The 24,992-nt window shown below is 41.5% G+C and overlaps 1 protein-coding gene across 3 annotated transcripts in view; it reads right to left on the bottom strand.

The window, feature by feature from the left end:
* Window positions 1-1,012: 1,012 nt before the first annotated feature.
* Window positions 1,013-24,992, bottom strand: part of lhfpl2a (LHFPL tetraspan subfamily member 2a) — a 35,924-nt gene continuing 11,944 nt past the window's right edge. The window contains exons 2-4 of one of the 3 annotated variants that reach the window (XM_040007172.1): window positions 23,963-24,050; window positions 7,905-8,738; window positions 1,013-2,204 (exon numbers count right to left, since the gene is read on the bottom strand). In XM_040007172.1, the coding sequence (XP_039863106.1) occupies window positions 1,948-2,204; window positions 7,905-8,322 (675 nt within the window). In that variant the 5' untranslated portion in view covers window positions 8,323-8,738; window positions 23,963-24,050 and the 3' untranslated portion in view covers window positions 1,013-1,947. Of the gene's footprint in view, window positions 2,205-7,904; window positions 8,739-13,494; window positions 15,563-23,938; window positions 24,051-24,992 lie in introns of those variants that run through there. The other 2 variants (XM_040007173.1, XM_040007174.1) reach the window with 2 other exon arrangements.

Here is a 24,992-nt window from a genome sequence, read left to right as displayed (position 1 = left end):
GTTTAGTTTGAGCTAAGTCTGAAGTGGAGGAAGGGAGCCACAGGGTTGAGCTAGAAGCTTCTCTGTAGTCCACATGGAGGCCGGGACATCTGTGGAAGGAACTCCAAATACACTCAGGTTGAGTGCAAGTATTGGCATTCAGTGCTGGGGGAGGAAAAGGGCCAAACAGACGCTAGAGGTGAGAAATGTGTTGTTGTCCATTTAGGCAGTGAAAGGTTTTTGCATTAAGCACACGGTAAGTACAGACTAGGTCGCTAACTGAATGCTAGTAGTCACTTTTGCTAAATCCAGTCATTGAATTGGGCCTTTTGAACATGTTTTATTGTGTGTTTTACCTTTGGGAGCATTTTAATGCACTCGTCTCACAAATAATATGGCTTACTGTGCATTAGTTTGCGCTAAGAACTTGTTCAAGAAATCTTGTTGATAAACAAGGTGGCTTTTAACTTCATTATCTGCTCTCTTGACCTAATATATCCACTTCTGGAGATGCTTAATTTAAAGGCTTCCAAACTGGAGTTCACAAAAGGCTAAGTAATGCAAAGGTGGCAACATTCATCCTTTACATACAGTCTATAGTTTTACAAAATCAAGTTGTCAACAAAATACCCAATATACCATATATTACCAAAACAATATTAATTTAGATGATAGATCTGTACATGATAATGAATCCTAGCTAGACGCTAATCAAACTGGTTTATTATTTAACTGTATAAAATATATTGTTTTCTTCTGCAGTTCAGTAGCTCAGAGTTCTAAAGAACATGTATTTCAAAGCTATACTTCACTAAATATACTTAGTTACATTACACCACTGAAAATGAGGTACACACATGGAGAGCTGAGTTCTGCATCAGTGGAAAAACTGATCACCCACTGGTTGGAAAATGCACCCACCCCCACCTCAAGGGCCAAACCGAGGTCTCAAGCTGGCTGCTCCACTTGCTGGGCCTCCTTCTCCCCCCTTCCCCACAGCAAGGCTCTCCCTGGATAAGAACTGAAACCAAACTTATTTTTCCCCCCTCCTTCTTTTTATTTGTTTGGCAGAAACAAATGGGAATAGATAGGACACTCTGTATGACTCGACACACTCCCTGAACCAGACGTTACTTAACAACAGCAATACTTCATTTATTTATGTGTCCTCATCATTCAGTCCATGTGCACAGATTACAGGATGTCTGCTGAGGAGGACCAGACACTTCACAGGTCAACTGGTTAGGATTAAGCCCACTTCATGTTAGGATTTGACAAACAAAATGCACCGAAGAACCTCCTTTGCTCGTCCTTGTGCAGTCCATGTGAAGAATCGTTTCCACCGATACATTTCAAGCGTCTACAAACACATTAATTAATCAAATAGTACATTCTGTAAGCTCTAAAGAACATCCACTCTGAGCTAAAGGCCATTTATTTTTATGAGCAGTTTATTCTGACTGACTAGTGGTTCCCTTGTTGACAGTTAACAGATCCAGGTTTATTTTTTTTAAGTTTTTTTTCATAGTTTTTTTTTTTAAGGCAAGAGTGACATCATCAGCCCAGCCTGGATCCAGCTGACCATCATTCTGCGATCATAACTATGTACAAAATATATATAATCACGCTTATTTACAGAACATGTGGTAACAGACAATGCCTCGCAGGGCATCCACATGCTTAAAATGAATACAATAACAGACACAGCACCTCTAGTGGCAGAAAGACAAAGACAGAAACTTAGAAATAAAACAAACAAACTTGGCACTTATAAGTTTCTCCCACTTCAAACAGAAAACTGAGACAAAATAAGAGTCAGTATTAGTGGTAAACAATGAATGGGCCCTCAATTTCACAGGCCAGCTTTTTTATTTTTGAATAGGCAGAAGAGGGCCAGATCATAAGTGGCACATCTCTGCCTCATCCTTCTTCTCTCCCCCCACCTGCACAATAAGTGTTATCTGAGCTTCACAGGAGGCAGATCAGGCTCTTGCCCTCCTCGATCTCCTCCTGAACCTTATCGCTGGAGGTGGCGATCTCAGCCTGAGCAGAGAAGACAGCGCAGACAAAGGTGAGCACAGTGCCACCCATGGCGGTGTAAAAGGCCCAGCCCATGGAGCAGAGACCGGCGCGGTACGGCGCCGCGTCTGGTCCACAGTACAGCTGGACCTTGTCTGAACCCCAGCCAGCAGGGTACAGCATCAGACCTAGGATCAGGAACAGACCTGCAAGAAGGGAAACAAATAAAAGACATCATAACTCAAGTGTTTGTAATGAAATCCAGCATACGTAGCAGCCCTGTGCTTATTACACCTTGAAATACGGTGCGCTTCAACAGCAGAAGAGCTTTTAACTCAAAGCAGGCTTTCACCAGCTTTTTAATTTTAATCCTGCATGCTACAGATGGAAATCCCAAATTTCCTAAGCTAAGCAGTAACGTCATGATGTACGTCAGTAAGCGAACACATCATATCAACAGTTTAGGAGTGGATTCATTTCAGAGACAGACTAGCTTTCACGGCATGCTTGTATCAAGCAGAAGGAATAGCAGTTAGCCTGCACAACACTCTGTAACAGTGGCGTCAAGAAAGATGAGTTTTCTTTACAAAGAAAGGCTGCTTTTATTACCCAAAACACAGCGTCAGCACAGCTCCTTATCTTGGCCAACATTCAGGCCTCTTGCTCAGATGACTTTTACAATATAGAACAGCTGCAATCTTAAAAATGTCTACACACATAAATAAAGAGGAAAAAAAAAAAGCATCAGAAATACTTCTGTGCCAGCTGAACTTCATCCACGAGAAGCAGCTGAACGCACATGGAAAATCTACCGAGTGTCTTTTGAGTGAAACGTTATTTTCAATGTGAACAATTAACCGAGGAGCGCCACGTCATCTCGTCTGCATGTTTATAAATCCGTGCACATATATAAACACATTGTCAGTATTTGTCCGTGATTCTAATCACATATGGTTAAATATGATTACAGCTTTGTTTTACTGCGTCTGTTTATGCAGCGGCCAGGGTTGCTTCAACGGTAGGAGGGACGTCTGCAGGTTTGGACACATTCTTGTCAAGACTTTTTAAATGAAATCTAGGGGACGGCATCAAGAAAATCCATCAAAGAGGACATGATAAAGTGACTCCATAAACTCAATGTGGATTCACCAGTGCATCGAGAAGACCTCCTATGTTCTAAACATGTATTAAGTAGTGCTTGCCACATAGGTGCTAAGTAGGTGACGGTGAAAGTAAAGTGTCACTGTTGCAAGAGACTCGGGCAGATTCTTTTTTTGAAAATAAAAAACATTTCCGGCCGCAGCGGCGTGCTGGCAGCTCAAGCATCCTATCGGGACACAAAGAAGAAGAAAACGTTTAAACTGGCAGAAATGATTTCCTGTCTGATGTATGACAGAAAGACCTCTCAATCCTGTGCACAAAGCAGAGACTAGATCAACAGGATAAAAGTAGCCGATGGACTTTCCCGCCTGGCCCGGTCACTTGCCGACCCTCCGGCGTCCTGAGTCTTTGTAGGAGGAGGGGGGTCGCTTCCTGTGTTACCATGACCCACTTCTACCACTCTGCCTCTTCAGCTTGGCTTCAGCCCCTCGGCACGCACGGCTTGTCTCATAGATGGAAAGGCAACCTTCGTTCTAAATGCGTTTGCGTTGTTTCTTCTGCTCTGCTCTGCCATGACAGCGGACGAGGTCAGACGGCCGGACGAGCAGTCTGCCTTCAATCAAAGCTCAGGAGGAAGCATTTACAGTAATACAATTACTGACAATAAAACAGCCAGACAGGGAACGAGGATTTAGCTCTCTTTCAACAAGCAGGTCCTGTTAGCTTTGCTCCATAAAAACCTCACGTGTAGCCTGCTTCAAGTCTGGAGGAGAACATGCCTTTTCTCTTCTAATCTCTCTTCCTCTTTCTTCCTCCTCCCATTCTCTAAAGCACCCAATATCGTATTAAACAGGGAAATGAAAACTAGGTCATAAATTCTTTCCACATGTTGCTGCCTTGCCCTAACGGCCAGACCGGCTCTGCTGATGGATTGAAGGCATGGTTTTAATTCACAACCCCACCCCACCAAAGACCCCCACTCCACACACACACACACTCATTCCCATTCCACCTTCAAGCTGGACCTTCTAACCTAATATCCCAGTGTGCTCCACCCTATTCTCTCTGCACTGGCTTGCGTCTCTGTTCACTTCCAAACTGTCAGTTCTGTCTTCAGTAAGAGAGGTTGTTAGTTTGGTTTTAAAAGTTGTTTACCGTCATTATGAAACATCCACACCTCCGCTGTAACCACAGGAAAAGCTAATCAGTGCATGGGAATCGCATCTCTTATCATTCAGAGCTGACAAGTCTGCTTCCCTCTTTTATGTAACGTGATATCTTGTGTGAGAGTCATCATTACTCAACAGAACAGCTTAAATTCCCGCAAGACGCTGCTTTATTTTGTTTCTTCTCCAGCCTGGAGCTTAGTCACAGTCACCGATTAAACCTGTTTAAGTTTATGGAAGGTAATAAAAGTATTTGACACAGAACGTGCAAGAATCTGAGACAGTTTTATGGCCCTGTTTGTTTGCCACTCTATCTGTAATCCCTTTCAGCTTGAGTGACGATGAGTGAGTAAGTCATTTTAGTAAATGTACAGCAAGTTTAACTGGGGTATAACAAGTCTTTAGGGCCCCTAAAGTGTGCGCCTGCAGGATGCAAAGTTTAACCCGGCTGACCTTCAACAGAAGTCTGTCTGTTTTAGCTATCTGATTGCATAAGGTGAAAGGAATGACTTCAACTTCTCCTGAAATCTCAAAACCATCTGAGCTTAAACTATTTGTCTGTTTAAATTGCATCTGGGACACTGCGGCCATCAGAAAGGCGTCGTATAAAAAAGACTGCAGAGGCTGAAGTACAAAGTCCAAGTGACATCAACGAATGTGAAGACGAGGTTAATAGGTTTGGGAGTCACTCCAGTGAAATGACGTGACCGTCTCTGGCAAGAGAGTCGCAATCTTCCTATCTGAGGTCAATCATTTCCCCAAACATCTGCCGTCTGGCTCCAGTTTTCTCATTACCGGAGGGTCGGCACGCATTGTGGAAATAATGATAGTAGAAAAGTCGGTGTGGTAGCCTTGGTGATGGATATCAAGTGATTGTGATATCATTCACTGGCCTCGTGAAAAGTGGAGTAGAAGGCTGTAGAGCACAATGGCTGACTAATGTAGGAAGTAGTGACACTGTTAAGATACCGATGCAGTTGACCATCTCCTTTCTCATCCTGTGGCTGAAAACAGTGCTTCGGAAGCACAAAAGAAACTCTCCCACCTCCTCAACTGTTTGATGCTTTCCTCGCCCCCTTTCCTCTTTCACATCTTCATCCTCTCAACAAAGAGGAAACTCAGGGGTGCATTTCTCCCCTTGTCTTTATCTCAACCATGTCTCCCGCAATGTAAATAGAGGACTTTACGGTTATGTAACACTGTGTTTTGTGGGGCCATGAATCCACTTTTATAGATCACCTGACATATGACCGTCAATCTGGGCTCAGTGTGGAGGATGGTTTGTTTTTCATCACTCTTTGGAACATAAACAGAGGTAAAATGAATGGATTCAATCCAATCATTAATATACTTCTCAGTGTAAACTGTAGTTTATCATGCTAGTCAGTAATGTGTGTTATGGGGAACAAATTGAGCGACTCCCTGGTAACTAGCATTCCCTAGGTAAAAATGTGTATGCCCTGATAAGCTGGCGAGTGTTTCCTGGCAGTTGCTAGCGTGAAATTGGCCATAAACAGGTTTACAGCGCTGCACCCAAAAACTTCTTGTCATTACTTAGGTGGCTATTAGGCTATTATCTACTTTAAAAAAAATTGCAACTAAGTTCGAATGATATATGACCAACTTATTCTGAAGTGTATATGAACATGCCCAAAGAAGAAGTCTGAGACACTGTACGGCTTAGCAAATGTTCAACTGCTTACTTAAATGTGTACCCCACCAAAATTCTTTTGAGTCTATTAATTACCACTTCCTTGTTGACTTCCAAAGTGGCTCTTTAGTTGGAGTTTCCTTGCAACAACTAGTCTAGTTATAAACACATGTGGCTTTCTCATAATGGCAGCGGATGGAAACAGACATTCATTTTGCATTTACTCTAACCTCAATCTGTTACTGAAAACTGTTTGAACTGAACATCAGCTGGAAAGCAACATGCAAGGATCTCAGGAAACAATCTTTAATGCTAAATCCTGAATCCTGCTAGCAAATGCTGTTTTACCAAAATAGGAAGCAAACTTACTTGTCACCCGATCACTTCAAATTGCAACAAATTTTATTGGTAAACTCATTTAAACTGATGAAGTCACTGTATGATTTAGTGATGGGTCAAATAGGTACTTGGGAGTAGGGAGTTCTGTTTTGTTTTTTAATTTCTGTAGGCTTTCAAGATGACTTTGAAATGTTCATTTATTTTCAAGCTGAAAATAGTATAGGACTGACTTTTATGTATATTATAAAATCAAGTAGTTCTGCCACACCGCCACCTCCTCATATGTAGAAGCTAAAGAAAGAATGACTGGCATTACAAATAGTGTTTTGAAGGATTTCTGCTTGTTCAATATGGCCTATAATAGCCAGAGAAATCTATGTTTAGTTCCTCAGTATCAGCAGCATAATAAATTTAAGATAGCTGACAAAGAGTCATCTGTCTCCTATACATTAACTCACTGAGTTAAGGTTATGCCGCTGAATAGAGGCATTGGTAAATGAATGTTTTGTCCTAAATAAACATTGAGCAACTTAATCTTAATGAAAAGAAATGCATTCAAAGGAGCCACCCACTGGCTGAATGGATTTTGCTCTCTCAGGTCAGCAGGCCTGCATAGATCTGAGGGTACAGCTTGGCTTATCCTTGTCTACACACCCACCGTTTCTGTTTGGGCCTCCCACAAATAAACAACTGTGGGGGAGGACAGCCATAATCACCGGAGAGCTGAAGGCTACACTCTGTGAAAAAAAGATGAGGTTCAGCGAGCATGATCTCATGGCCTCCTCCCTTCCATAATTCACCACAGCGAGTCAAAGTGGCCCGGGATCTGACCTCATGTGCACAGGCACAGACACAGAATGTACGGCCGTCACACATAAAGAGAGATACGCATGCGTACTCGACCCCTTTGGAGACCAGAGGAGTGTCAGAAAGCTCCAGCTGACTGCGTGAAGAATAAATATTTGGGTGGTAGTTGTTCCAGTTGATGACAAAGAGTTACCATGCCCTTTAAACTTCTGCTTGGGTTAAGGCTCACTGAGGGCTCCACAAGAATAAAACACATAATTCCAGCAGTGGGAGTTGTGGTGCTCATAATGAATGTGTTTAACTGAGAGCACAGCGTTTCATTTACCTTGATGAACGGTGGACGCCGCAGGAATGAACAGAAACAATACGGTTCAGATGAACAAACTTTCTTTCAGATTACAAAACTTGAACACGTATTTCTCAACTCCATGTCCTCAGTCTAAACTGACTCCTCATTAGGTACGAGAAAAACAAGCACGAGGAAGATTAAAGTCGTTCAGTCACAGTGTTTTGAAGGTAAACTGAAAGCCAGGCATTACAGAAAGCAGACAAATATTTGTTAAATACGGCTTATATGTTCTTTGTATCACTGATGTGAAAAGTAAGGCAGTTTAAGACCTCGTTTACTTTCTCACCTCCAGATCTGGTCAATCATTGCCAAAGTGTGGATGTCAGATTGTTACTTTCGGAAAGCTACTGCCCATAAAGGCGTGTGCTTTTCTAAAGCTCTCCATTCATCAGACAAATTTGAGCATCTGACCAAAAACCAGTATGGGCTCCAAACCTTTCAAAGTAGTGTTAAATATCAAAACTGTTTTATATAAATTGTGTGAGAATCTCACCTGCAATTCCCTGCAGCAGTCCGCACACATTAAAGATGCTCTTCTTCATGATGCTTTGAAAGCACATGGTGAAGACGGAAATGAATGCCACGGCACACAGCAACAGGATCCCTGCAGCCAGGAAGATAGAAGTAGCCTGCCAGAACCCGCTGGCAATCTCTCCAAAGTGGACTGCGTACGGTCCGCACAGTATTCCCCGCAGTTGAGGCAGTTTTATACAGCGACCATAGATGCCTAAAGTGGGCCTGTAAGCCTCTCCGGCTGTGGTGGCCCCATGGGGGCCGAAAACTGCATCGGATGCACGGGGGAATCCAACCAGCCAGTCAGTGCTCATGAAGGCGATGAGCTCTCCGAACGCGGCAACAATACTCAGCAGAGTCCACAGCATGGAGCGACAGGTGACAATAACATGGCACATGCTGACGGTGGCTGGATGGCTCCCTCTGTTGCGATTTAAGACCTTTACTTGCTGAGAGATGAAACGCTGGATTGTGGATAGAAAGTCCTCAAAAGACAGAGAGCAAAGGTTGTGATCCTTCTGCAGCGAAGACGTGAGAGCGAGTGAAAACCCTTCAGAGGAAGAAGAAGGTGACACCGCTGTACACAAAAGGTTCACGTCAATGATTCACAGCCTGCTCCTTCTCTGTTTTTCTCTCCACTTCTCTCACTCCTTATCTTAACCTGGTGTTGTCTCAGTACAGCAGGTTCCTCCTCCTTGAGCTCACCCTCCTGTCGGTGCGGTCTTCAGACTCTTATTGTGCTTGGTTTTTGGTGTCTACATTGTATTGAAGTTGTGTTCCCTGAGCCAGCCTGCTGGCGTCACATCAAACACACCTAAAAGATAAAACAGGGAGGGACAAGAACAGGGTTAGTGCTTTAATTGCACATATAAAGGCTCGAAGATGATCAGTCATTTCTGCTGTGCTTGAGGAAGTGCAGGTCAGAGTTACGCCTCCCGGTTTCCCATCATATTTCACAAAAGCAGGAGTGTGGAGGATGAAAAGAGTGTGCAGAAGGAACAGAGAAAAGAGGCAGGGAGGCTCCTGGTGTAGATCTTTAAGAGGGGGGTCTAATGAGTTGTGAAGAGACATGCTCGTTTGAAGTGGGCCTCATTCGCTGTGTTTATGTTGAATGATTTGTGATCAGGCCACAGATCAGGCTCTGCACTCCCTGTAAAGTTTTGTGATTGAGGCAGCAAAATTTTAAAGTGTTGAAAAACAGAACATTTCTATCTATGCCTGTGCTCGTTTGTGCATATGTGTGTGTGCTGTGGGGGAAGAGGGGAAAGGTTAAAATAGACTTGGAAAAAAGAGGAATGAGGAGCGGATGCAGACGAAGAGAAAAACAAGCCCGAGGCCTCTCATCAAGCAGCCCACACAGCTGACCTGGGGTCAGTCAACGGCTGATAGCGTAACGGCCGTCCGGCTGTCACACAATCACTGATAACCTCAGTGGCAGCAATTCTGCAGAGTCAAAGATGATACAAACAGGAAGCAGCAGGTGGTCTCAAATGCACATCTGGCACAGCACATGGATGAAATATACACTGCTACTCAAGCTCCAAACCTCATGCATGGGTGTTTCCATTTGAAACCCTCTATACTTTATCACAAACTATAACTAATTTTAACTAGTTTAATGCACATTAATAGATTACTATAAATGGCATATGTTCTCTTGAAAAAACTTATATACACTTCATAATTTTGAATTCAAGACTCATAGTCATTCTTTATAATGTGGTCTTACTACTAAGTGGATTCATCTGATTGTTCTTCCACTAGCAATAATAGTTGAATTTTCCTATTGAATTCTCTATTTATCAATTTCCAAAAGCGTTTTTAGATGAGCTGTAAACTTCCTGTTAAAAAGAAGTTCTTCCTTCCTGCTATCGCCAAGTTTTATTTTATTGCAGACCTTTTACATATCATACTTACACTGCAATAAAACCCTTTTCGGGTGAGAGATATCATTCATTTTACTACACAGAAAAAATGGTTTCCCTACCCAAGGCTGTCTCAAGACTAGATGGATAAAATGTCAACCTGTAGATAACCTACAGAGAGTTTTTGTCTAACAAATGTAAGCAGGAACGCCAGAAAAGATTAAAAGGAGCTTATATAGGAGCTTTTAAGTGTTTGTGCTCATGTTCTAAATACAGCTCTAGGTTAAAGCTGAGAGTTGTTTCTTTTCTTTGAGGGTTTTTTGTGCCATGGTTTCCCTGCTGCCTCTGGGGAGTCTGTTAGTCATTCTCCAACCAATGTTTGGCAGAGCAGCAAAGGGAGCCGGGGGCCACTGTTGACACGTGTGCCGCCCGCACTGTGAGGTTTCCATTGCCCAGCCCTTGGAGTGCCCTTACAGAGAGGGTCGGGACAGACGTTCGTCCCCTTGTGGTTACATCCCGTTGTGTAACACTCAGTATGTGTGTGTGTGTGTGTGTGTGTGTGTGTGTGTGTGTGTGTGTGTGTGTGTGTGTAAGAGCACATCACAAACTTTGATCTTTGTCACCCTGTTGAGATATCAACAGCGGTTCGCCTTCCTCAACCCCCCTGTCTTTTCCAGTGGAGAAAATGAGCCAGATCTGTGGTCCTTGTGTATGTGTGTGAGCTGACGTACAATATGTTTGGACTGTGTAAAGCAGATGAGATCATAAGAACAGGCACAGAGAGCTGCTTCAGTGGAGTTGGACCAGAGTTAGTTTTATGAATCACAAGCATTTTCGTTGCTTCACCGTGAACAATTGCGAGAACATATGCACACTCATACAGTTCACTTTTTTGAAGAACTCTTCCCAGGCCTTAAACTGATGATGTCTCAGGGGTGTTTTGAATAATGTCTGACATAAAGATTTAAGATTTAATGTTTGACTCTAAAGTATTTAGTCAAACATTTCCTAGCTAGTTGCAAAGACTATTTCTTCCCTGACAGAAACATTGTTGAAAACACACTGGAGCCAAAAAAAAAAAAAAAAAAAAAAAAAAATCTAAACCAGCTGGAAAGTATTTGAAGACCTTGAGCCTTAAACTTTGACCTTGCTCAGCCATAGTGTGTCTGCACCACATGCCTCTCAGATGCACAAAGGCAACTAGCAGGTTTCTATGTCTGTGAAGTTTCTTTGAATTTGGGTACTTAAACAAGTCTGGTTCAATTAATGCACCTGGTATTTGTGACAATATATACCCAGACGTCTGCTTCCTGTTCCCAGACAGACAGATTTGAGCAGGTATGAAGAACACAAGTTTCCCAAGCTAGAGTGGAGCATGGTAGTCCATAAATGTGAGGCTTGAGGTGGATTTATGATGTCTTTTATACTCCCAGAGTAACCAGGCAGGAGATAGAGGATTATTTGAGGATCAGTTTACATACACAAAAGAGTTAACAGCCCTCAGACTGCACCCGCCACGATAGTGACACCCAACACTAATCCCCATCTACAAGACTCCCTGCATCTGACACATACTCCCATAAAGTGTGAGCAAGTAACCAGCTGTTAGAAAGAAAAGGAACTTCTCCAGAGTTTCATCTCATTTGTCCTGCAGCCATTAAATATTGTGCTTGTTGAAACAAATGAACAAATAAAGAGGAACACGCCTCAGCTGCATTAGCTTAGGGTACACTCCTAAGCTAATGCTAAAATGCTCCTGATGCCGATGCCAATGCCCTTCAAATCTACACACAATCACATCAGCATACTTACATAAGACATTTAGACCAAACTACACTTGGACGCAAACCAAATTTTAAAGTGATTATGTCTACTAAATTCCATAGCATTTAATCTCAAAGCTATGGAGACACTTCACTAAAAAACACAAAAAAACTCATGGTGTAGCTAGAAGAAAAGATTAATGGATTGTTTAAGTCACTGAGCATCATCCTCTTGAAACCATTAATACCAATACTATTTTATTTCTACATTTCTTCCCTTCAGCTCGCATCATTCAGTCTTTTCTTATCTTTTCTATGCTGATGACATTCAGCTCTGTATGTCTTTTACGCCTCACCAGTTGGATACATTGTCCACTCTAGTCCAGCGTTTACCCAGGATTAATGATTGGCTCTCTATCAATTACTTCGTTTTAGACACCAACAAAACTTCATTTTTTTTTAACCAGTAAATCCTTTGTTTGAAAACTTGGAGAAATATCTGATTCCTCTCTGGGTTTGACTCTCATGTAAAAACCTTTCTTGTTCCTGTTTTTCTCATTTAGGGAACATTTCTAAATTGATCTTTGGTGGAACTAGAGGAACATATTCATCACAATTAAGATTACTAACTTGAACAATTGATCTCTTTCATGCATCCAAACGATACAGAAAGCTGCGGCCAGACTATTAATATGTTCACATTACAAAGAACTAAACTATTTAGCCCGGAGAAACATAGAATCATTTTCCTGTAACATATTTATATCAAACACACTGCTACTCATAGTTTTCTATGAGAATCTCAGAATCTGCTGGTCATTCTACGTACAAGCCTGAAGACTAGGGGTGGACTGAGCTTTAGCAGTGTGGCTTCCTTTCCAACCCTTTGAAACAGTCTCCCACTACAATTACGTTTAGCTGACTCTGTGGAGTACTTTTATCCTCTGGATTTCGTGGACACCAATTTCATGGCAAGATTATAATTCCACTCATAATGGGACTTAAGCAAAATTTAGATGTTCACCTAAGTCATGGGGTCATGAATGGCTCTGAAAACAACTCTATCTACCCAGTAGTTGTTGAGACATTCATTGTAAACCAAAAAACTAAGCTGTTTATAGGCCTGAAAAGCTTAACACTACGGCTCCTGCTGAGAGCATCCATTCAGCTTTTCCCTAATCACAACAGCAAAACAGAAGGAAACGCCTTTCCACACTGCCCCTGACAGGAAGCAATCTACATATCTACTATATGGACTTGTTGCAACTAAAATCCCATCCCACCACTGCTTCAACCTGCCTAAAGAAATTTAAAGAGTTTATTCATTAAGAAAGAGCCAAAAAGATCAGATACAATTAATACAAAGCACTTCTAACCCTCTGGTGTCATTCTGGTAATACCACCATAGTGACAAAACACAAATCCTGTTTATTTTTGGGTTCCCTGCATTCCCAGCCACACCTCTCGTGTGCTTATTATCTGTGAGGATCTGTTTGAATGAGAAGCCCCTGCAGCTACGGAGGGGGAATGCAGGCTGTGATTGGTCTTAAATAACTAATAACCATTCAAGATAAACCACATGGTGAAAAGATGACAAGCAGTCTTACAAATATATTTGGGTCAACGTCAACTCTGTAAATAAGTTGCAATGAAAGCACAGCATCTGTCTTTCTTTGTATTTCAAGACTTTCCTTTGTTTATTTAAGGAAAATTACAGTTTCTGTCACTAACAAAGGAGTTTGTTTCTCACCACTTCTGCACATCTGCTCAGAATCCCGGAGCTCCGAAACACTATAAATAGTCTGTGATTAAGACCAAGGTATCCTATTTTACTGCATCAGCAAGGCAGTTCTTTAGATTTAGTTTACCCCAGGAGTCAACCCAGTTGTTTAAACAGGAAATGAAATCAGGAAAATTAAGAGAAATGAGACAATAGTCCAACCTGTCTCCATTGGCTTGTGGATAGTCCAGCTCTCCTGTAAATGCGGCCTCTGTGCCCCTGCTCTCCTCTGCTCACACACTTTAATAACCTCCCTCACGCTCGAGACTCCAGGACCCTCCCACCGTCCCTCCTCTTGGACCAATGCATCTGCTCTGATTGGCTAGACTGACAGCAGATCCAAACTTTCTGAAAGGGTCCACATGGTGGCCATATTTCAGTGCTGAATCTGGGTTAAAATAACAAGATGTGGAGCTGCCCAGGGTTTCTCTCCTCTTTCTCTCTTGGTTTCAGTTTCTCTCACCTTCTCGCTCTGTTTTCATGGCTCACTGCACCTTCTCAATCATCCAAGCCCAACATTTCACTATCAGCTTCAATAAGATTTGCATTTTCAATTTCTTAAATCTGAAATATATAACTTTAAGCATTTGGGTAACATACAGCTGTGTGAGCATCACTTCAAAATAGACTGGTTTAACACTTATTTATCCATGTTAATAATAAACTACAATATGGCATTTCTATAATTTGGTTTGTAAATTACATATTTTGGTTGCATCCATTTTTACTGGATGTGTTGGGAACATTTATGGATAGAAATTCTAGGTGGAGTTAGCTGCAGTGCCAAGCTCGCTGGGCTTGGGACTGAATGTGGGTGGTCATGCTGACCTGATTGACCACTTGCCACAAAGTGCAAAGCAGCTGGGATGCAAATAAGCATCTCCAAGTCTGAAATGATGGTTCTCAGCAGGAAAAGGGTGGATTGCCTGCTCCTGTGTGGGGACGAGTGGCTGCCTCAGGTGGAGAAGCTCATTATATATGAGTCGAGGATGAATGGAGCAAGCTGACAGCTGAGCTCAGTCGTATAGATATGGAGCTTGATTATTTGGTGGGAGCACAGCTGGAATGGTTTGGGTGTCTGTCACAGGTGAGGTGCTTGGGGTACATCCAGCTGAGAAGATATCCCACAGCAGACCCAGGAAGAGATTACGTCTATTGGCTGATTTCGGAATGTTTCAGTATCCCCCCTAGAACAGCTGGGAGATTGTAGCATATGCTGGGTGAGAGGGAAGGAATAAGTATGTATGCAAGTATACCTAAAAAAAACAATTACTTATATAGCTTATATATACGTAACCTTTGAAGTGCAGGATTTGTTCACTAATGTATAAAATGGCACACTGAATATAAATAGGTTTTGCTATTTAGTTTGTAAAACTCTAAAATTGTAATCAGGCTTGTTTCTATCAAAAAGGGGTCCATGAACGATGACACACACAGATCCTGTTACATCAGACTGCTGTAAAAGATAGCTGCCTCGATGCTTGTTAACTGACTGATTGAGCAGATGGTTTGATGTCTGACTAATGGATTAACCTTTCTGGCTGATGGGAGAAAAGTGCCCTGGGATTGCTTACAGCAGCACTGTGTGCATTCAGCCAACAGTGCACTCAGCCACAGTGTTTCTCTGACTTTTGTGTTCACTCGCAAATGAGATCCATATGAAGACAAAAAAATAATAAAATGGGGGGGGGGGGGGGGGCAGGAGGCAAACAGGAAGAGAAGCCAATAGGTCAGTTAGACACTTGAATGCAACCTGCAAAGCATGAGGAAGAGGCCTTTCTTATCACTTTCAATTAAAGTCAGGCCAGAACAGTTCAAAAACGCAGCCTGTGAATGCAGATGTATACATGCTAGACCTAATAAAACTTCAACCTATTTTCTAATAAACCCTGGTGACTCATCCTCCTCCTACGGTAGAGTTGTATGGGAAGAAGTTAAATAAGCAATTTTAATTCAACCCAGTCACACTCAACAAAACAGCTACGAAGGCTCCAGGCTTTTTAATTTTTTTTATACTGTGAACATACAGTTTTCTGTAATAGCAGTGATACAATTCAAAATTCTTATTATTTCTTGATACAGTGGCGCTTTATGTCAAATGATTTTAGAAACCAGAGCACTCATATCTGTCCAACAGTGTGATCGCAGCATCCAGCAGAAGTGAAAAGCTGTAGCTAGCTAATTAACAGGTTAACCTTGTTTGTTTAATATAAGCTTTCATTGTTCTTTATATTAAAAAGTAATTTACAGTTTTCTTTATTTTTAGGATTACAAGACAAAAGTAAAGACAAGACTAAAATTAAATGTAACACTGTAACTACTAGCTAACTAACTACTAGCTACTACTATAGTAAACAGTAATTGTTAGAATCTATAAATGAATAAAAATAATACAAAAAACTACAACAATGAAGAAAAGAAAACTACACAGCGTGCATTTTTGTTTTTCAGAGAAAAAAAAAAATCACCCTTTTCTTTTGGGAGTTTGGGGCTCCTTGTTTATATATGAATCAACATGACCCCTGATCTCCTAACTGTACCTCAGACCTGATTCTGGGACCCTCTTGTACTCGCTGTCACTCTCATCCAGTTCGCTGTCCTCACTGAGGGAGTGTACTTATGACCCTAACTGTCCAATCAAATTTTATCCTCCTATGAAAGCTGCTTGTGCTCATTTCCTGCAGCTTTGTACATTATCATTTTAGTGCATGATTTGATTGCTTACACATCACATCAATCAATGCTCTCAAAAAGTGATCTCAATCCCTGCTCCAACATACCTCCTTCAAAAGTCCTGCTGGGCTGCAACTGCCTGACTGATCATTTGAACCAGGTGTTTTGGAGTGGAGAAACCCCTAAAACATAAAACAGATTCTGATTCGGAAATCAGAGTCTGTCTCTAATCAACTAAAAGTAATTCTTCAGATATTCTTGCACATGCACATATTTTCTTAAATGTACTCATTTCAATTCAAACATACATAAAAAATGTTAGTAGTCTTAGCAGTAGCTAGCACTGTGCCACATCCAGATTTGGCACTAGAAAGGATTGCTCCACCCCCAGGTCAAAGGTCAGATACTATGGTACTCCTCATTTTACTCAATACTTAGGTGTTTTATGTCACAAAATATGCACAGGTACATAAATGAAAAACAAATTTAAGGGGCAATGTAATCACAATATAGATGGTTCAAGAATCTTAAGCAGAAATTACTTAATAATAATAATCATCATATTTTCTATTTATTATTATATTATTTTATAATCTTTAATTATTTTAACTAACATTAATCGGTTATGTGCTTCTTGCCGTTTACTGCTTCGAATACTAATGTAGTAGAAGTAGCTGGATACACTTAGGTTGGCGGTTTACATCAGAAAAGACACACTGTTCAATTTACTTCTTTTATACTCCTGTGGTTTGGTTTTGTTATCAGACCTCCATGTACTGCACACAGAGTCACTGCACACTGCTGCTGTTGCTTAAGCTTTTATCCAGATAATCGCTGTTTCAAGATGTTGGGGCGAAAAGTCCTCCGAAAAGACACCAATCAGTTCCACTTTCAGTTAATATTTTTACTCATTATCCTGACTGTGAGTGGGCCTAGTTCTCAGATACGATATTCGTTATGTAGAGATACAAACTCAGAACACCCAGAGACTTCAACTGATTCTCACAGACAAAGAGAAAGCTACCAACATCTCCGAGAGATTTCTCCTGGCAGCCTCAGGAACTCTGACAAAGCACAGACGCTCACATCAAAGACCAGTGGATCAGCAGGGAGTAACCATCTACATGTACACACCAGACGCCTGCCAGGCTAAAACATCATTCATACAGATCCAAACAGAACATAAAGTGTCTTGCTTTGAGCCGCTAGTCATTCATCTTTCCTTGACAGACTTTTGTCTGTGGAATCATGAAGACTTAAAGGAAGACAATAAATAGTGGGGTGGCGACTGATAAAAGAAATCCAACGGACAGTGCAGCGAGTGTTTTTTTGGGAAAACCTAAACAAGAATTTTTTTCCCCCAATTACAAAAAATGCTCTCATTAGCCTCCCACAATAAATGTAAAAAGTATTTAAATACATTTGTTTTGATCAACAGAAAAAAATGACATATATTTAAATTGTAATAATCATTAAAATTAGAAATGAATGTGTCTAAACAGCCCTAATTCTTCATAAAAACTTAAAAACATTTACATATATATGGGTTTACATATATATATGGATTCATGATGTATATAGTTACACATCCACAAAAAGCTATCACCTGAGCCCTTATTCCTTTTGAAATGAGGTTGACAGCCTTTTTCAGGCTTGCAGGTTATTGTTTTGGTTCTCCAAATGGAATATCAATGCAGGACGGAACAACAAATGTCAAGTCTTTGTTGGGCTCATCCAGGAAATGTAAAGTTCAGTGAGTTAATAATGAGACAGGAATACATCCACAGATGACTGGCAATTAGACATGGGAGCAAATGTGACACAGGAGGAAACAAGCAAACAGGGAAAATCACAAGGTAGGAAAAGTGAACTTCAAAGTAACAAAGTAACCAAAAGACAAAAAAAAAACTAACTCTGAAACATGGAAGATAAGAAAGATAAGAAAATAAGTAAAATCTGATGGGCCGGGACATCTCATCACTTTACAGTTTTAACTCACACTCACTATGAGAAAAGTCTCAAATCCAAATGTGTTCTGTCTGCTTGGACTCACAAAGTGAATAATAGTAGCTAATGAAGCATTTAGAGCCACATGTTTTATTCTAGAGCTGGTGGAAAGTGAACAAAGAGCAAAAAGAAATATACACTCTTCTTACATCCATTCAGTGACAGAAACACAACACTGAACATGAAGCAGTTGTGTAGTGTTATAACGTGTCAGTGCTTCTTCTGTTGACCCCAAGTAGCCCAATAAACAAAATAAATGTGTAAAATCTGCAAGCTTTTGGATTTGAAACCAAGTTTGGGAGTGCTTTATATATCCCAGCTGACTGTGACAGATTGAATGGTGTTTCTTCTATCTTGCGAGTCATGGCTAAATGTGGTCCCTGAAAGAGCTACTATGGCAGGCGCCACTGTAAAGGTGCCTGGTGTACTTATAGAGAACTCTATTGTTTATCCACCCGAAGCATGTTCTGATTTTATACACTTGCATTAATAATGATAAAAAACAAACAAACAACTTATTAACATGACTGTGCATGCACTTGTGACCTGAATACTCAGGTGCGCCCAAGCCCCAGTTTGAGTCAGGAAGGAACTGATTTCATAGTAGAGAAACCAAATGCTTTATTTGGGCTTGTGTCAATGCGTGCTTCCCAGACATGCCACAGATATCTCATTGAGGCTTTATCTCCACATGTTTTCAATCTGAGCTCTGCCTGCACATGTTATGTCACTCCAACGTCCAGCCATCCTTAAGAGGCTGCCCCGAGTTCGCTTTTAAGAACTGCGGTGGAAAGAGATGGCATTAGGAGAGAAATATGGAAAGAGTTGGAGGCAACGGATGGACAGATGGAATATCTGGCTCTGATGAGAGCCTATGGAGTTTCCAGTTGGGGGGGAAAAGCAGCTTACTGAGTGCTGAAATCAGATGCAGCTTGCTAGACAAAAATCTCTAAAGCACTAAACAAACACCCAGACAAAAACAGAGCATCTTGCACATGATGGTAGCACATGGAAGAAAATGTTGTCCATGTTTTTATAACCTTCCTTAGTTATCCAAAAAAAGCACCTCAGGATCATCAGTGCAGTCTAAAAGCAGCTCAGGGGTGACAAATGTATGTAGGGAGACTGCAGTGATGTACATTTGCTTCTGCGCAATCGGAGAAGCCTGAGCTGAGTTTGAATCCCACAGAGGGAGCCGCTATGACCATCTGCCACTTCAAGGCCACGGCTGCTTGAGGCCCATCAGCAGGCACATGGAGACAGATGTTCGACACGCACACACAGGGGACGAGGTCCACATCTACTGAAATAATATTCTGGGCAGGGCTGTACGGTGTCAGCTGAAGAATACTGATTCTTTAGCTAAAAAAACAAGCCGGCATTAACTTTCTTAACAGGTCAGCAAATATCAAGCAGCATACTGACTGAGTTCGTCGCAATTTGTTTTTTAAAATTAGGATCTTAGTACTACTTTATTCTATGCTATAGATACACTTTGATCACAATATTTTGGTATGTGTAGCCTGTGCCATCTCATTTCATGCTACGCAATGCCAAACATGATGTAAGTTTTCACTGACACTGGCTCATCGTCACTCACAACCTCAGCGTCTTACTCACACATTTGACAGCGATCCATTTATCTAATGCGACAGCTGAGGTCAGGAGACAGATAAATCTCCCCAGCGAGATCACACTGCTCGTTTTTATCCATTCCGCTCTCGTCAGCGGTGCTTTTACTTCCCCGCATCTTAGCGTGGGAGTGTTATCTCTGCAGCATATTTGCTATTTTATCAACTTTCTCGGGAGTACCGCTGGAGCAAAAACACACATGTGTGTTGGAGGTGAGGGAATCACAACACTGAGCTCAGGAGGAAGTAAGACGGGAGTGTGGGAAAGAAACAAGGAGGGAAAAGGAATAATGGTGGTACGGTTTACAGAAGCCACAGCTAGTGGTCAGCAGGGGGCACACCTGTGAGAGGTGTGGCGCTATAACACGTCCCCCACAGAACAGAACAGCAGTATTTTTTTTTTTTAAACACGAAGAACATCATAAAATACCAACGGTTCACACATTCACGTTTGGATCTAAACATGCACACCTCTGTTTGATCTCTGTGCATGCGGTCACCATTTCGCCCCAGAAACATCTGTTTATGTAATCTTGACAGATTGTGTGTCACTGCTGAGGTGGAGCAGGAGTGATTCTGGTAGACCTAAGTCTTCTCCAGGAATTACACTGTGATCCACATCCAGTTTAGGACAAAGTCATTCTTCAGCTGCGCCTCTGTGGAGGAAGCCAGAGGTCAACAATCCCTCATCTTCTCATATTGACCATATCACAAGCGGCGTACGGTTAGCCCGCGCCATGAGGGTTAAGAGGGTGAAGGAAAACAACGACCATCTGACATATCACAGCTTGGCGTCAAAGTGGGTGGCCAACCGGATCGCCACAGAAGAGGAGGGGTTAGAGATTATTCTCTCTGCCTGCCACAGAAGACAGGTTTTTTTTTTTCTTCTTGGCTCGGCTCTGACTCCAGATTGCTATATCTTAGCAGTTAAGAAGCTGAGAATAAGTGGCTGAGGAGTCTCCTATCCAACTACTAACCAGGCATGACCCTCCTTAGCTTCAGAGATCAGACAAGATGTGGCATCCTACGTTTTTTTAAACACAGTTTTCTACAGTGTTTCACTCAGTTTTGGAGTCAGCCACAAATGGCTATGAACTGTGGTTTTTGGCACTTCCACAACAGCACCACTTTTTCATCTCCAGGGTTTCCAGCTTAGCCATCTCATATGTTTTGTTGTGCTACTAGCATTACTCAGGAGTGCTACTGTAATCACATTCACTAAATCAGTAATGTAATGTGTTATTATACTAAATTCAATTCAAGTTATGTTGTTACTTGACAAAGCTTAATTGTCTGTGCAGATAGACAGAAAGATAGAAAAAAAATCATTTAACAGAGTAATGAGAAAGTATTGTAATGAGTAATGTAACAAATTACTTTCTCTGTCAAGTAATGAGTAATGTCTAATATGTTTAGTACTTGTAATAGTCCTTTTTGGCTTCAACAGTGTTGCTATAACCTGAGGAGATGAACTGTAATACAGCTGAGAATCAGCTAGATTCAATTCAAAACTGTTACATAGCAAATCTGGAGGAAATATCCAGGATTGTAAGTTATCCTTTACTGATAGCTATATGGTAACTGACTCAGTCTTGTATTTCAGTGGGACCTTAAACAAACTTTTATAGTGCTGTATCTGCTTAAAACTTATATGTAATGTTAAAACTGTTAAGCTGTTGCATTTTTCACTGTGACTATTTAGATTTTGCAAGTTGATATTGAAATCAAAGCAAACTAATTACACCTTTTATGTTATGTTTTGGAAAATTGAAGGAAATGAAGAAAAACAGACACCTTAGATGTACTATTTGAAATTAATAAAGCATGATCTTGACTTAAGAGTTCTGGCCAGACTCCAGGGATTCAGTGTTGGTGCAGTAAAAAATGAAAATATTCCACTAAGAGAAAATGCCACTTTAAGAAATTAGGAGCCACATTCTTCACACCTATTTCCTCTGGCTGCTGATGGACTTGAGAGCCCTGAGGAGTCACCAGCACTCCTGTTTCCTCACTGTTAAGAGAGCTGCAGCGTTTGGGCCCCTCAGGCCTAACACTGTCTCCATTGTGCTTAACCATTTCTAGCCCCACCTTAGCTCTGCAAACTGCCCTGGGGTCCAAAAACGCAGGGGGTCGTGGTGGGGGGAAAAGTCCTTCCACTTCAAATCCTATTTTCTCCCCCAGACTCAGGAAATCAGTCACTGTGCTAAGCTGGGTCGACGCCATTTGTCCCTCCTTCTAGAAAGGACCAAAAGCATTGTTCTCACTGTGTTTTGTGCTCGGGATGAGTGCAGTTTAATCCTAACTTCCCTGTGGTGCTGACCCGCTACTCCCAGCTGAGTTTCCCACTATAGCCCAGAGTAACAAAAACTCCCCCTGCAAACGGAGACTGCTCTACCTGCTTTATCCGAACACCCCTGGGGGACACAGCCATGGCTGTTGAGGGCACTTAACCTGATACTCTGATCAAAATCAAAAGTAAGCACTACCAAGGAATGCTGGCACCAGACTCACTCTCACTTGAGTTTGGGATAATAAAAGTGTCAAGTGATATCATCCCCCACTTTCAGGCCCTTGGGAAAACACAGCATGTGTAGGAGGTGAGTAGATGAGGGACTGAGACAAATGAGGAGATGCTGAGAACAAAAAGAAGAGGTGGGAAATGAAGAAGCGTGTTGCTTTTGTCAGACTGGTTTTGGGGGAGGAAAGTGAGATGTGTAGGTGCTTTCACTTGCGGACAAAGAGATGAGTGTTGAAAAGTCATGCTTTTCTTATGAATACCAAGCAAAAACCCTGTTCTTGTCAGATTGTACCACTGTTGCATCCCGCAGACACAATAGATAAAAATCGGTCTAAATTGGAGCTGACGTGAGGATAAAAACCATCATGCTTCATACTGGAAGAATAACAACCTCAGACATCCTTCTTTAAAATGAAATTTAACTGAAAAAAACATGAGTGGAAATAAAAGCTTTCAGATTGAATTATGACTGAACACTTCAGATTCAGTTAAACTGGATGTGTTTAAAACAGAGCGTGAAGACAAATGAGGTTCAGTCAAAACAAGTATGAGATAACAGGAAGTGAGTGCTTGACACAAAGTCTCCCTATTTAAAGAGCAAAGTGACAAACACTTTTTTGTTTATTGTGTTAGTTGGGGCTTTCCACTTTGAAATGACCTTCACAGGTGGTCTCCTGCACAATATCTCCGACTCCATTGTTTTCCTCCATATTGGAAAAACACGCTTCTCCATCCGGACACCCCCCAACTTCCTTACTTCATCCAGAAAGACATATATCAAACAGATTTTAAGAGTCAGCATGGCAGACAATGAAAAGACTGAGTGTAGCTGCTGAAGATGCTTTTCTGCCCTCAGTTAAATCAAAGTTCATGGTTCATAAATCTCTGGGGTCACAAGACGATTCGCGATGAAGCAAAGAAGAAGAAAAAAGAAAGTCATACACTGAATGACATTTGTTGAATGCGCAGCTGGATTAACAGCCTTGCATTGGTGTCGGTTTGCGTAGGTCTCTGGCTGCACAGAGACGAGGATTCTACTGGTACCAGCGCAGCAGTTTCCACGTCCATGAGCACATGAGGATCTGACACAGATTTTGTTGTCAGTGTGGGAACATGCAGTTTCCGTGCAGATACCTATCTGTTCTGTTGCAGCACAGACACAACAGTACAAGTGCGCCAACTACCTATGCTACCTGAGAACAGATTCAATGAGGGCCAGTAAAAAGCACAATATGAACAGTGATTCATATTGTTGTTCAAAGCAGACTTACTGTGAGCTACGACATTGTGAAGTGGTGGTGAGCACTCCAGTAGAAACCTTGTTTTATTTGCAGTGTCACAAAAAACCCTCCTCGACCAACAATCTAAACAAATTGGAACAGCGACATTTCTGATTGGTGGAGGTCGCTGTGTTACCATGGAAAGTCTTAAACCCACATATCAGGTTGCTTGTTGAGCAAGAAACTTCAGAAACTATAAAAGCATTGCTGACTTTTAACACCAGCAAAATGATCAGCTTAGGTGTTGCAATGAAACTTTTAAGCATCCATTAAAATTGGGATTTACAAGATTTACCTAACACTTGCCTGGAACAATAGGACCATGGGAACAGTTTGTGTTTCCACTAGAAACAGAAAGGTGCCAGGAACTGCAATAATATCATGACAAGAAAAGCAGGAAATCATGCTTCTGTTTGTTTTGTTTTGCTCCAGAGGAAAAGCTATATATTTACAGTTGACCAAAGAGCACAGATGAAATGAAAGGAAAAACGCACGTGACAACAAACGACAACACCAACCTCCTGTGCAGGACCCGGCAGTGGATGCAGAGGCAAAATCTCTTCGGTGAAATCCAGACGTAAGGCTCTTCTCTCAGATCGTCACAACCTGTAGAGAGCAAGAACGAAGCAGTGATGAGTCCAAATGACAAAAACACACCATCTCCAGAGGGCTATAGTTCAGTCATTGTTGGCTCCCCAACAATAATGAGCATCCTTTCCTCATTGCTCACTGGTATTTTCCATTTAAACCCGAGACTAAGGAGCAACTGCACCTGGAGAAACTCTTAAACTGGTTCACATGTTCATAAAAAAAGAGAAGAGGTGCAGCCTCATTTGGGGCTCAGTAGCAAAGTTGCATAATGTTTACAACCACAGTGCAAACTCTTCAGCTCTGTGTGCATCAAAGAAATTACAATATCTTCTGTCCAGATGTTAGGTTTGCAGTACAAACTCCAACTATTGAATCACTCCCTCAGTTCAGGAAAACGTCAAACCAACTTCAACCCAGTGTTTGACTACTCTGCTTGTGTCCTTCGTGTTTCCAACCTTATCGTGCCGGCTTTATCATATTACTTCTATTCATATTCAAAAGTTGAAAAACCTGTATTTTTAGAACATTTTTACTTTAGCTACACGCAGTGTGTCTGTTCTGTCATCTAGCTCAATCCAGAGTCCTTACAATGGTCATATTTGTGTTTATTGTTCCGTCAATATTGACTCAAATGACTATATTTTATATATATATAAGCTCTTTATGACAGGGATCATAAAGGGATGGACGTGGTCAGCACCAATAATCAGGTAGGCATGGTGTGGTGTTTAAACAATGCTTAGTTTGGACTGCAGGGCCCAAAGTGTGCCAAAAAAATATGGTGGTCCCAGCAGCAGCAGCCTGAGCTGTTGATACAAACCGTGATGGTTTTAAGTTGTTAGTGCCAAATTCTGACCCTATAATCTAAAAGTCACAGCAGAAACACACTCATGAGTAAAAGAAGAACTACTAAAAAAATAATACTAAATCGTTACATTATCAGTCGATACAAGGAGC

This window comes from Simochromis diagramma, unplaced genomic scaffold (genome assembly GCF_900408965.1).
Source record: "Simochromis diagramma unplaced genomic scaffold, fSimDia1.1 OVJJ01000682.1, whole genome shotgun sequence".
In the NCBI taxonomy this organism is placed as follows: domain Eukaryota; kingdom Metazoa; phylum Chordata; class Actinopteri; order Cichliformes; family Cichlidae; genus Simochromis; species Simochromis diagramma.
The sequence above is the reverse complement of the archived record's forward strand: the minus strand, read 5'-3'. Positions and strand labels throughout refer to the sequence as shown.